Consider the following 14,257-nt stretch of genomic DNA (forward strand, 5'->3'; position numbering starts at 1 on the left):
TTGGTCTTCACAAGTGTAATTTTTGCATTTGCTATTTCAAGGAGCACTGCTAGAAGCTTTTAGTTTTGCCTGGTTTTATTTTGTTGTCAACTTTGATGCATGAAATTTCAGTAGCTCTAAAAACAAGTATGGAGTAGATATACTATTTTCAGGTAAATGAGGAGATGCAAGATATAAAGGTAAGTGCTACATTAAACTTAAAGTTAGTAAATAAAAAAGGTCTCTAGCAAGTGATTGTTTAACTGTCAAATCCAACTGCAAAGCATAAGGAACTTCTCTGGATGTTTAAATCCCAACTCAAGAATCAGCCTCTGAATTTTTATTAAAGATATGCAAGTTGCTCCCCCTTGCTAAAAACACCCTATACACTCGTTGACTTCGAGCAGTTTACAAATGAAAGCAGAATAACTCTGTGGTTGCTCAAGGATAGACCGATAGGAAATGTTGCCTGCTAGTGCCAACAGTATCACCATCAACCAAGTTCCAGTATCTAACCAATTCCTGAAGTTACACTCATCAGGAAAACTCATCCTGGAATAAAAAATTAATTACAATTTCACAGAATCACAGAATATACTGAGTTGGAAGAGACCCTAAAGGATCATCAGGTGCCATTTCTGGCCCTGCACAACATCATCCCTAAGAATCACACCATATGCCTAAGAGCACTGTCCAAACACTTCTTGAACTCTGTCAGGCTTGGTGCTGTGATCACTTCCATGGAGAGCCTGTTCCAGTGCCCAACCACCCTCTGGGTGAAGAATCTTTTTCTAATACCCAGCCTAAACCATCCCTGATACAACTTCAGGCCCTACCCTGAGGTCCTGTCACTGGGTGACAGAGAGACAAGATCAGTGTCTGCCCCTCCTTTTCGCTTTAGGAGGAAGTTGTGACTGCAATGGGGACTCCCCTCAATCTCCTCCAGGCTGAACAAACCCAGGGACCTCAGATGCTCCTCATTCAGCTTCCCCTCAGGGTCCTTCATCATCTTTGTGGACCCCCTTCTAATGGCTTAATATCTTTTTTACATTGTAATGATGCCTTAGGATTTTTAGCTTTTTTATTTTTCATATATTTGTAATCCTGCAATTCTTTAGTGTATAAACTCCATATAGAGTGATACTTTCATCAGACAAAACAATTCCTTTCCAGGCCTAGGAATAAAGGACCCCCGTGGCAAGCACATTTCTCTCCCTCTCAGGATTTTTAATCGAGGTGCACAGAGAGAAATGAAAGAGAAAACAATTTCTATTTCTGCTCCTTATTTTTCCTATATGGAATGTATTTGAGAATTGTTTACCTGGGGTGAGTGCTTGACTGGATTCTGGTGAGGATTGTTTGAGCCTGATGGCCAATCCAACCCACCTGGGGCTGGGCTCTCAAGAAAGGGTTACGAGTTGTGCTAGAGTTAAAGAAAGTAGTATGTTGTTTTAGTCTCTTCCTTTTTATATAGTATATTAATGTATTTTAGCCACAGTTATAATAAAGAAATCATTCAGCCTTCTGAATTGACATAGTCATTTCTTCCCATTGGGTTTGCTTGCATCTACAATAGACCCCTTACTCTTTCAGCCCCTAAGAAATGTAAACAAAAGTGAGTTAGGGGGAGCAAACTTGGGGTAAATTATTTCATTACCTAGAGCTGTAATTGGAAGATTAACTCCCAATCTGCAAATAGACTGAATTTATAAAAGTATGGACGCCCTGTGACCTATCATCCATTTTTGGGTGTAGCCCCTGGTGGCAGGCCTGGGGGAGGTACCCCCCAGATACATTTAATCTGCCTGAAATGTATCTGAAAGCCCTTCAAAAAACATAACTGGTTTTTATTCCCTTTAATTTTGTCTGGCCTCTGTTTTTAGGTAGTCCCAAAAGGCATCAGTGGCACCCAAACCTTCCCCCAGCACTTGAGGCGAGGCTGCCCCAGCTCAGAGCAGAGCAGGACAATCCCAGCTGGTGATGCTGTGCCTGATGAATTGGCACAGAATCTGGCACTTAGAACTTCATGTGGCTAATGATTGCCTAGGCCTCTTAAATTCCTGTGTTTTCTGTTCTGATCTAGTATCCAGCTGGCACCTCAGGTGCTCTATGCACACCTCTAACATCTTGCACTCTCAGTGCTGGTGTTACAGAAAATAGTTTTAATTAAAAAAAAAAAAAAACCCAGTGAAATAATTCTTGCATTCAAAAAAGTATTTTTAACTTTCTCTCCCCACTTTTCAGCCCATGTTTTTGTTAGTAAAGAAAAATCTTACTTTGGAAGAACGGTTACAAGGCAATGATCTGAACAATATACTGGCTCATCAGCTCTTTGTGCCTTAAAAAGTTGATTTGTAAAATGTAAGACAGGGGTCTCTGAGAATGCTAAACATGGCTTTGTTGGAGGGAGCAATGTACAAAGACATGGATATAGCAGCTGGGACCTGCTAAGCTCCCTTAACTACAGCAGCCACCTCCCATGCACCCACTTGGACACAAACAGAATAGCCCAGAATTTGTTTTAGTGCTTTCTGTAAGACCTTAATGCAGTTTAAAGAAGCAATAATCATTAGGCAAACTGTACTAAGATACTTCAGTACTCAATTGCTCATTGCAGATCCATGATTACCATGTAGAAAATCCTCCCAAGTGCTCTGCAATTTATAGTCAATACCTATAAATTGCAGAAGAGGGTGCTCTGTACCACCGTATACAAAATAGAAGTTTGACTTCTCAGCTCTCTGCCCTACTGCTATTCACTCTACCTTACTGCTTCTAAAGCAATTTGTTGTTGGTCAAAAATGAATACTGCACTTGGAGAATGAGATTTATAATTTCATAGTTTAAAAAGAGTAAGAGCTTGGGCCATAAACACTAAGAATTAATGCTTTATGCTCATTTATTTAGCTTTCAACAGTCTGACAAAAAGTATTTCAAAGAATGACAGCACATGTAAATCAATTGAGTCTGATGACACAATTGGAAAAGAAGGCCTAATCACCTTTAGCACCCTAAACAAATACTAAAGTACCCAAGCCAAAGCTTGTGTGGATAACTGACAGTTTTGAGGCAGCATTTAATGAACAAAAAAGGAAAAGGCTGAAATAACAAGTTATTATGTAAAAAGTCTTATGGCAGAACTCATTAGGATACACTACCTAATCAGCCCCAGTGTTGCATTTAAGTGCAATTCCACCAACACTGATGTTGTACATTGCTCAGAATTAATACAAAGCATGCCAGTGAGAAGTCTGATTAAAACATAATTGGGTAAGATATATGTGGGAGCTTTCCTTCTTAAAACTGTATGGAAAAACTAAGACATGATAATTATAAGAGGCATCAAAGTATGTTATAAAAATGATATCATCCCTGGCTGGAATGTTGGACAAGAGCACTTAACTTTCTCAGTTCAGTAAGTGATCTAGCTATGCAAAAAATTATGAAGAGCTTAGGGATTAAAACAGAAGGCTGGTGAAGCATGGTTTGTGCCATGATATGGCTCAAGTTCTTTGTCCTGGAGATGTAGCAACATGACCATAAACTTCTATTTAACAATTGGTATCAGAGTGCTGATTTATGCTGCTAGTCGATCAGCATTTTGCATCCATTTTTTGTCAACTGAAAAACAGCTCAGCTCATGAGGGTATGGGGGTCCATGTCACTTGCTGACAGCACTTCCAGCCTGTCTCTTCTGCCATCCATTATATCCTTTAGAAGAAGGTTACTTCAGCGGTGAGCATTGCAGAGGAATCAGAAGCACATTTTGCTGGGACTCCAAGAATCTGACACTGTCGCGCACTAAAATTAAATACATGTTTAATTAAGACAGTATTCCAATGAAAAGTTAATACTTTTCTCAGCATGAATGCAGGTAACACAAGTGAGTTCTCTAGATTCATCATGTCTTACCAGCTGCTACAACTCTGGCATCTTCATGGGCACTGTGTCTTCCTGCTGCCCGGTGATCTGGGCTCTCATTCCACCACAACACATGGACTGAGAAAGTATAAATAAAGTCAGCTGAGTACTACTATGCTGCAATACAACACATACTCTAAGTCCTAGCAATCTGCCTTCATCTGTTACATGCCTTGCAGTTATCAGAAACAATTCTCCAGGCATGCCAGTGGTGGGATGATCTTTTACAGAGCCATTGCATGGTTTAATATCAGATCTGAGAATCTTTTAAGACTGGGGCAACTGGCTTAAGTCTATAACCCAATACACAAAGATGGGTTCAAGGACTGTTTACGGGACTTCAGTGATCCACACCAACATTTTCAGCAACCCTGGCCAGTCTTAATCCAGGACGGTGGCTTGCCCCTCTGCCTCTGCCCCTTCCTATGCCAAAGTCTGCATCAGAAATTGATGAGTACCTGTGTTAAGTAATCCATATTCTGTGTGGAAAACACCAATCAGCTTGGTATATCCTGTGTTGATGTGAGCATTGATTGCAGCTCGAAATGCTTCACCCCACAATGCTGGCCCACCAGGCTTCATCTGGAAAGTAACCCACTCATATACACCTAGAAGAAAAGGCAAACACTGCCACAAGGAAGGAAATACAAATTAATGCTCCAGATCTTGAACCATGTCTCATGGCCACAGTGTATTTGTTGTGAGACCAATATCATGTTTCCCTGTCATCTGGGGACAGCAGGAAGCTGCCCCTTCCAACATGCACAAGAACTCACACCTTTCTCACAAGGCTCACAAGAGTACAAGCTCACTAAGAGCAGTTAGTTCAAGTCCATATCTAAGTACCAGGGCCCTGAAGAACAGAAGGCTTCTCACAAAGCCCAGCTTTGCAAATTTCAATGCTGCATGGAGGCTACTTTGCAGACACCGTAAGTGATCATACTTGTTTGAGGGATTTGGGTGTTTCCTTGAGCAATGACGGATGTCTTTTCTAAGACAGGAGATGTTTTCTGGTATTGAAGTGGTTTATGACATTACAAACTCTGACTCCTGGCAGTTGGGCACAGTAAGATCTGACAGCATAACCAAGAAAGCAAGACCAGTTTAGCACCCCTGCTGTGCCAAGTGATCTCCCTTATTTGTAGAGAAATGGCATAATTTGCCAAAAAACTCCAGTCCTGCTAAAAGTCACTTGTCTTCTTTCTGTTCAGGTGGTTACTTCAGATCACAATTGTTGACACAGTAATAGAAAGACAGACACTTGCTACTTGGCAGTGTCTGGTGTCACTCTCCAGCTACGGGCTGGAGATAATATACAATAGTGTTTGAAGTCGTCTCTCCAGATTTTAGAGAAAACTGGACTGCTTTCAAATTCAACAGCAGCAGCAAAAAATTCCGAATCCTGAATAAAGGAAATAAAGAACAAAGATTACTGTAGTTATACATGTGCTGAGGGCTGAAGCAAGGTCTCTTCCCTCTCACTTCATGCAAGAAAGCCTGATTATGTTCATAAACTGGGGAACAGTCAATATTCCTAACATCAAATTTGCTACAGAGAGAATGAAAATACAAAGAGACATGGCTTCTACACCTAACTTACGATTGTTACAAAAAGAGACAGAAGGAAGAACTGCACAACCTACAGCTCAGTCTCACCTCTGTAGCTGGCAAGATCAAGGAGCAGATCCTTATGTTTGACTTCCATGTATTTTTATAAAAGTAGGGAATCTTTTAAACTTTGTGTGAAAGAAGCAGTAACATCAAAGTAAATTGATAAGAGGAAAATCTCTGTGAAAGAGAACAATGATTATCCAGGAAATGCCCTCTCACTGATGGACAGACAAAGGAAGTCCGGGATGACTGCTCTGACCACTACTATGGCATTGCTGTTTTGCATATTCATTTAGCAAGTCACAATCCTGATCATTAACAACTTGATGAACAGTGCTTTAATCAGTTATTGATGTATGTTAGTGTAAAATCCTTTTGAAAAACTCTGTGCCTCACCGTGTCACGTCACCTTTTCCACATGGGTGCACGTATGTACATTTGTCATGTGAAGCGTCATAAAACTGTGCAGTACCTGGTTTAAACTTTAAGCCATTCTTTGTTGCTGTCAGTAACTTTAATCAGCAAAAGAAAAGATAAGCTCACCCCCTTCCTTTGAAGGCTTCCCGAGCTGACACCAGGGCACCAGATAAGCCACCTCATTGTGCTGCTTCTCTACCAAGGGCAGAGCTGCAGAGATGAATTTTCCCTGCCAGTCTTTGTCATTTGCTAGTGCATGCCGGACTGCTGTTCTGTGAGCAAAATTATCTGTAAGGAAGGGAAAAAAGAACATGAAAAAAATACACATGATGTCACATCAGACTCAATCAAAATATGTAATTGCAAACTACACTTATCTAATTTTGAAACTGGTATTTTTAGACATCATATTAGCTCAAAGCAGATGTGGTAAATTTCCTTTAAATTCTGCAAAACTTCCTTTAAAATCTGCTTTAGCTCTCGGATTAAAATGGATTAAAGTCAAATGAAATTTTCCAAGAAAGTTTACAAAAGAGTTCAAATAAGTTAAGCAATTTTACTGTTTAAAAAGGTTCACGCATAGCAATTGCAGGGACTACTGTATGTGGCAACAGTTACCAAGGATAAGATTTGGAGAAAGCACAGTGGATATGGAAATGAAGTGGAAAAAAAATCAGGAGAAGTAATAGCCTACAAAGAAAAAAATTAATAAATGTGCTTTGGCTTATATAAAGTGACATTAAAAGTGTAGAATTAATGTTTGCGTGTTCAGTTACCAAAAAACAAAAATAAAGTTAAATGCCCAAAAGTTAAACCATTTCTTCTTTTTTTTTTTTTTTTTCCTTAATGAAAAACAAATCAACTTAATTAAGAGTGTGAATTTCAACTGCTTAGGCTGCAGTGGCATCTTAAGCAATATATTTATGAAGACAGGCCCCAATATTACAAAAGAAAAAGCCAGCATCTGAGAATGGAAAGAACCTTGAGAAATATCAGTATCTTGGGACGAAGAGGTAAATATAGAAATTATGTAAGCAGGGATCTGATGAATCAATGAGGAAGGATGTTGTAAAGTTTGTTCATTTCTCAGATCATAGTGTGGTCTCAGGGTGGGGAGAGGAACCACCACAACTAGACATGTAAAACACTGCTAGGAAACAAAAGGTTTTCTCTTAGTTTTGCATTTTAAAGGTTTCTTATAGATTTTTTAATTTTTTTTTTTTTTAATTTAGAGTTAGTAACAATAGCCAATACTAAAATGTTCTGAGAAGCAGGACAATTTATAAATGCAAGAGAACTCAAAATATTGACAAATGAATGGTCCTCTCTTGAAGGAAAAGAAAGACTTGGCTGCCAAGGTCATGAAAAATGTTGAGGTACTCAATGCTCTTTTTTGCCTTGGTCTGCACTGGCAAGTGCTCCAGGCAGACCACACAAGTCACAGAAAGCAAAGGAAGGGACTGCGAGAGTAAAGAACCTGATGTAGGAAAAATCCTGGTGTGAGACCACCCAAGGGACGTGAAGGTGCACAAATCAATGGGACTCAATGAGATACATTCATGGGTCCTGAGGAAACTGTCAGGAGAAGTGACTAAGCCACAATTCATTGTATTTGAGAAGTTATGGCAGCTCGTTTTTAAAAAGGAACAGAAGAAGAACTGCAGAAGTTGGTCAGAGCTTGGTCAGTCTCACCTCTGCCTGGCAAGATCAAGGTGCAGATCCTTCTGGAAACTATGCCAAGGCTCATGGAAGGCCATGAGGTGTTTAATAACAGCCAACATGGCTTCACTAAGGGCAAATTGTGCCTGGCTAATTTTCACCTCCTGCGACTGAGTTACAGCTTTGATGGATGAGGGAAGAATGACTGACAGTGGAGGTGACCAAGATGATCCAAGTGCTCAAGCACCCCTCCTGTGAAGACAGGCTGGAAGAGTTTGGGCTATTCAGCCTGAAGAAAAGTCTCCAGGGAGACCTTACAAGAGCACTCCTCTACCTAAAGTGAGCCTGTAAGAGAGCTAGAGAGGCACTTTTTATAAGGGCATGTAGTGACAGGACAAAAGGGAATGGCATTAAACTGGCAAAGGGGAAATTTAGAATCACAGGATGGTTTGGATTGGAAGGGACCTCTAAACATCACCTAGTTCCAACCCCCCAGCCATGTGCAGGGACACTTGCCACACAGAGCTCCATCCAGCCTGGCTTTAAATACTGTCTGGGATGGAGCAAGATTTAGATTAGATATTATAAAGAGATTCTTAACTGTGAGAATGCTGAGGCACTGGAGCAGATTGCTTAGAGAAGCTGTGGATGCCCAGTCCCTGGAAGTGTTAAGAGGCCAGGCTGGATGTGGCCCTGAGCAACGTAGTTGAGAGGAACCAAACAATTCTCTGATTCCACAATTCATCCCTCCAAAACAAAAGGGGTGATCCTTTAATCAAAACAGGTACTGTGACCACACTGGACTTCCATGAGCACACTGTCTCAACATGTAGATGCACTTGGACTGCAGCAGGTGTTCAAGGGGAATTATACCAGTGTGCCTTCCCACTTCTTTATAACACTTCCCTTGGGCTCCACAAAAAGCACAGCCAGCACACCTAGTTTTTAGCATAACAGTAACTTTTTTTGGCTTACACCTGCACCTTCCTTGTCAGCACCAACTCCAACAAGATAAAGAGTTGATCATACTGCAAAAACTATATTGCTAGCAAGGTTAAAGTTGCAACAAAACCACTCTACATGCCTGAGAAGTCAGACCTGGTGGAGTGGCTTCCTACCTCAGTACAGGCCCACTGCACAAGTTGTTTAAACATGCAAAGTTCATGCTCATTTTTTTATGGGAGTGACTGGTACTCTGAGCTAAAATACAAAAACAATTATACATCCGTATAAACACACAGACACTGCTTATGTGTGCATATTTCCTTTTTTCCATTAATTTTGAAAGTTTCAAGACATTTGTGGAACTGACCCTAAATTAAAAATATTTACCATGAATTAAACACTCTGCCACAGTTCCTCTATTATACCTGTTCTGAACAGAGACTGCTGTTCAAGAACATTTGTAACTTTCTCATCACAACCCATCAACATTGTCCTGACAAGCTCTGAAGCGTTCTTGTCACTAAGCAGCAGAGGAGCAATGTTTTGGAGGCATCCCCTTACAATGAGAGCAACAAACAGAAGCCAGGTAAGCACTCCCCTCACCTTCTTGCCCAGGAGGCAGGGGACACAGGGAGAGCAGAGCAGTGCGAAGGGGTGCTGACCGTACCGTACTTCCAAATGTGGAACACCTTGTTCATTGCTCCCAGCTCCGAGTACCAGAATCCCACCAGCTCCGAGTGAGCTGTGCGAAAGTGGAAGTACTTGTTGACCATTTCCAAAAACTCCTTCATCTTCGCTGGCTTAATATCATATGTGCGAATTTCATAGAAAATGCCATTATTTTGTCTGGGCCCTGTAGAAAGGCGTACCTGAAAGAAAACAGTATGAAAAAATAGTAAAAATAATTCTCAAGCCAGAAAGTTGTATTCTGTCTAATTTCATTTTTTTAATTAGTGAAATACTACAGAAGGATCTGTTACTGCAGGTTGGGCAAGGGATACTTACTTCATGACGTCCACCACAAAAGCATTATTTGTTGCCACTCCTTTTGGCAATGCAACAGACTGTAATGTAATTTTTTTTTTTTTTAATCCACTCAACTGTTTAATTATTAGCTCACAACAAAGGAAGATTTTCCTTTTCTCAACTCCTTCCTCAGGAAGTCAGCAGCAAGACGAATTTGGCTAAACACATTATTCAAAAGCAAGGCTGATGAGATTCCAAAGAGGAAGCAATACCAACATCTGCCTGTGTTGTGCTTATCCAACCAACTCATGCTTCTGCATCATGCTTTTCTACTGACAATCATGTATCAGTACTAGCAAATCACAAATTACTGGCAAATGAAAGAAAAAGATACCAACACTTAGGAAAGAGTGATTCATTCCAACACAAGATTGCTTAAGTCCACCTCCTAGCCCTTTATTGGCTGCTTCCCAAGGGCTGATCAAGAACAGTTTTTCTGTTCATATTAGATAAAGTCCTTTGGGAGTCCCAGACTCCTTTTGCAGCTGCCTCAATGACCTGGAACATGCTACTCACCTCTCAAATAAAACATGAAAAATTAGGGCCAAAACACAGCTTTGGCCTTAGCCCATGTTTGCACAGAGGCAGCTACAGGATGGATTTTGGACATGTCCTATTTCACAAGTATCTGCAGGCATGAGCACCATGCAACTCAAGCCACAGAACAGAACTGTTTATATTTACAAATTACTTTAAGATCTTCCCATCCACTGTGAATCCAGATGTGCCATGTCCACCACTAAACCATATTCTTAAGTGACTGATCTACCTGTTTTCAAACACTTCCAGGGGTGGTAACTCCACCATTACAGCCCTTTCAGTAAATAAATTTCTCCTAATATCCAATCTAAACCTCTCCTGGTTTAGGCAATTTGAGGCCACTTCCTCTAATTCCGTCACTTGTTACCTGGGAGAAGAGCCTGACCCCTCCTACCTGGCTGCACTTCCAGGTCGCTGAATACAGAAAGTGAAAATCAAAGGCGTTTTGCAGCGTGACACATCCAGTACTGGCTGCCATGAATCACAGCTCCTTGGGGCTGTCAGGAACCTTTGCAGGATCCTGACTGAGTATGGAGCCTGCAGGAGCGACCCATTCCACACTGGATTTCTGCTGCTTAGACAGACACTGGGACACTGCAGGACCCATTCTGCTCCAGAGAGAGGCAATGGTGAAGGGTCTGGAGAACAAATCCTGTGAGGAGAAGCTGAGGGAACTGGGGGTGTTTAGCCTTGAGAAAAAGAGGCTCAGGGGTGACCTTATCACCCCCTGCAGCTGCCTGAAAGGAGGGTATAACCAGGTGGGGGTCAGCATTTCCTTGCAGGCCGAAGACAGCGACAGGATAAGAGGGCATAGTCTGAAGCTACAGCGGGAAAGGTTCAGATCGGACCTCAGGAAGAAATTCTTTACAGAGGGGGTGGTGGGACATCAGAATGGGCTGCCCAGGGACGCGGTGGAGTCGCGGTGCCACGGTCCGGCTCACAGCGCTGGGCTCGCTGACCTCAGCAGGCTGTTCCACCCGAACCCATCCCGGGCTCGGGGACGGATCCCAAAGGATCCCGCACCACCCCGGGCAGGGCCCGGCGACAGCGACAAGCCCCGCACGGAGCGGGGGCGCTACCTGCGGGCCGGGGCGCGGCGGGGCCAGGCGGGCGGCGGCGGCGAGCGGGCGGCGGAGCAGCGCCGGTGGCAGCATCCGGACACGGACACGGACACGGACACGGACACGGGCACCGACACAGACACGGGCACGGGCACGGACACGGACACGGACACGGACACGGGCACGGACACGGACACGGGCACAGACACGGGCACGGACACGGACACGGGCACGGACACGGGCACCGACACGGACACGGGCACGGACACGGACACGGACACCGACACGGACACGGGCACGGGCACGGGCACGGGCACGGACACGGACACGGACACGGACACGGGCACGGACACGGGCACGGGCACGGGCACGGGCACCGACACGGACACGGACACGGGCACGGACACGGACACGGACACAGACACGGACACGGACACCGACACGGACACGGACACGGACACGGACACCGACACGGACACGGACACCGACACGAACACGGACACGGACACGGACACCCGGGGGCGGAGGCGCCGCTGTGCCCGCCCCGCCGCCTGCGCACCGCGCCGCCGGAGGATGGAGCAGGATGCGGAAGGGATCGCTGTTGTGTTTTAAGCTCTGCTGGAAAAAAAGCGGGTCGCCGCTCAACTTCCCCCCCGCTCCTCCCTTTCCCACATCGGTGGAATGCGGAGGAGAATCGAATTAAAAGTTGTGTTTGGACGTAAGAGGAGATTAATAATTGAAACAACAACAAGCGCGACAGTGCGGTTGCTCACCACACACTGACGGGGACCCCTCGCCGAAACCAGATCACCCGCCCTGAAACCAGATCAGCCGCCCTCCAGGTTACTCCCCGCAGTTCGAACACCCGGCACGGTGTTCGTGTGTGGGACATCCCCTTGGTCGGTTCGGGTCTCCCGTCCCGGCCGCGCTCCCTCCCACCTTCGTTTCCGTACCGCCTTCTTGGCGGAGCATGAGAGAAAGGGGAAAAAAAGTCCTTGACGTAGGATAAACACGACTTGGCAAAAAGCCAAGCCATCAGTGTGTTATCAACAGCAATCTTATTCCAAATCCAAAACACAGCCCTGTAGTAGCTACTGAGAGAAAAATCAACCATCCCTTAGCTGTAACTAGGGGCAACAGCTGAGAGCTGCTCCTTTATCAATTACCTGGCATGGGTGGCTGAAATGCGGTATGTGTGCCTCTGCCCAGGCACCTGAATACAATAAAAAGTATCGTAGCTGCTTGAGGAGACCTGTTCCTCACAGGCTGCCCTGGGGCAAATCACTCAGTAAAATCACCCACACCCCAGGATCAAACTTCAAACTGATTACACTGATCCTCTGCAGAATCAAACTTAAAATTGTGCAGATACAAATCCTTCATCAGCAGTTCTCCTCCGTAAGAAAGTCGCACGGCACTCTTTTGTGGCATTCATTTGAAACCAGAGGTGCCAGCGGCGCACAGCAACAGGAACTCCCACCTGGTTACAGCTCTGGGCTCAGTTGCATACTTCTTCCAACCACACAGTTACCAAGGGATGAGATTTGTTGCTGAGATTGTATCTTCTCAGGGTAAAGATAAAATTTCTCCAGCAATCTAGAGTTCTGCCTTGGGAGACAAATCAGCTCCTAGCAAAGGATACTTTATGGAAGACTACCTAAACTTACAAGTCATCTTTTAGGATTCCTCTTAATAGGGACAGCACTTTCCTTCTTCTACACCAAATAATTCATTTTGAGGGTCTCTGCATGGAATTAAATGTGATAAGAGCAATGATGAATTCATGTCTATGGAGCTTTTATGCTTCTTCTCACAATAAACAAATTTTCATTTTGTTAATGACAAATTCAGGAAGAAAGATTGTCTAAATTAAAATAAGATCAAAAAAGTTGTTCTATCATATTAAAAAGTATTGTGGAAAAAATGAAGTATCTACGTTGTGTATATGTTATATATTATTTCGTAAGTGGTTATATTTGTTGTAGATTTTTTGCAATATAGCATGAAATAAGTCTCAGAATTTCTACAGCAGAATCACATAATCACAGAATGACATGAAGTGTGATTACTGACACAGTCGTTGCCAGTTTAAAATTGGTTTAACATCAAAGGGCTTTTTTTCACTTATGAAAAATTGTGTTTCAGCTGAAGGAAAGGATGAGATGGCAAATTCCAAAATATTTAAGCTTCTCCATTGTTTATTTCATCATATGGTTGAAGTAATGCTCTTCATAATTATATTGCAGTGGAATATTCCTTCACATTTCTAAGAGATTTTATTTTTATTGTTTGAACATTTTCTGTGTTTGCTTTCTCATCAGGAAAGTTCACACAAGTCAGGATTTGAAGTGAGTAGTGATAAAAAGCAGGTTTGGTCTTGCTAACCTGAACAGCCAAGAAGAAGCTTTGGTTTTATATTTATTTTTGTATAGTCGGGGAGTAGAAGGGTGGTCATGATTTTCATAATTGAGCATAAAAGTTCTAAACAGTGCTGGAATTCAATGAAGGCCTGAAATGATTCCCTGAAACAAGTCAATGAATAATTTTATACAGCCAGTAAGTTTGAGAAAACTGTAGTCAAGGAAGTGACTAAGAGAAAATTTGTTGAGAAGACTGTCCTTTCAGCTCTGCGATTTTGCCTGGAATTTGGGTTTGTTATACTTCCTAGTATTTTCTCATTTATATTCTTCTAGAAGTCCATGGGTATCTCTGTGTTTCTATGTGGATGAGGCAGAGACAGTGGTGAAGAGAGAGGATTGTAGCTCCAGCTCCTGCCAGCCACTCAAAAGGCTGTCTGCCAATACACAGAATGGTGAGTGGGAGCTGTGCTTCACAGACAGCTCACAGATGGTACTGAACATCTGGGAATGACACTGTTAATCTTGTGGAAGAACTCACACTGAATAGTATCCTCTTTTTGATGGGATGTTTTTAGTTTGGTAGTGAATCCATGAATTATGTGCTACGTTCAATTTAGCTGTGACTGACAGAGCTACCCAAGTACAAGAGGTTTCTTAAAAAATTTCCTTATATTGGAAGCCAAAGCTCCATGGACACAAAATGTAAGAAGGTGATTTGTGCATGTTGTAATCCCTGTA

The 14,257-nt window shown here is 43.0% G+C and overlaps 1 protein-coding gene across 2 annotated transcripts; it reads right to left on the reverse strand.

Moving 5' to 3' along the window:
- Positions 1 to 2,860: 2,860 nt before the first annotated feature.
- Positions 2,861 to 11,252, reverse strand: NIPSNAP3A (nipsnap homolog 3A). Of its 2 annotated transcripts, none has more exons than XM_030258063.4 (6): positions 11,178 to 11,252; positions 9,200 to 9,401; positions 6,055 to 6,216; positions 4,359 to 4,508; positions 3,892 to 3,978; positions 2,861 to 3,780 (listed from the first exon to the last, which is right to left on the reverse strand). In XM_030258063.4, exons 1-6 carry the CDS (start codon positions 11,250 to 11,252, stop codon positions 3,704 to 3,706), a joined length of 753 nt encoding a protein of 250 aa, XP_030113923.1. In that variant the 3' UTR covers positions 2,861 to 3,703. The 2 variants fall into 2 exon arrangements, with proteins under 2 accessions (XP_030113923.1, XP_030113922.1); XM_030258062.4 differs by lacking the exon at positions 11,178 to 11,252 and adding an exon at positions 10,493 to 11,125.
- Between the last annotated feature and the right edge of the window lie 3,005 nt (positions 11,253 to 14,257).

The sequence above is a fragment of the Taeniopygia guttata genome, chromosome Z (assembly GCF_048771995.1).
Source record: "Taeniopygia guttata chromosome Z, bTaeGut7.mat, whole genome shotgun sequence".
Classification (NCBI taxonomy): Eukaryota; Metazoa; Chordata; class Aves; order Passeriformes; family Estrildidae; genus Taeniopygia; species Taeniopygia guttata.

Coding starts and splice junctions, on each gene's coding strand:
- NIPSNAP3A (XM_030258062.4), bottom strand. CDS start 10,576: ATGGCAGCCAGTACTGGATGTGTCACGCTGCAAAACGCCTTTGATTTT. Junction 4,509..6,054: donor GAAGCCTTCAAAGGAAGGGG/GTGAGCTTATCT, acceptor CTTTTCTTCTAG/GTGTATATGAGTGGGTTACT. Junction 3,979..4,358: donor ATATGGATTACTTAACACAG/GTACTCATCAAT, acceptor ATACTTTCTCAG/TCCATGTGTTGTGGTGGAAT.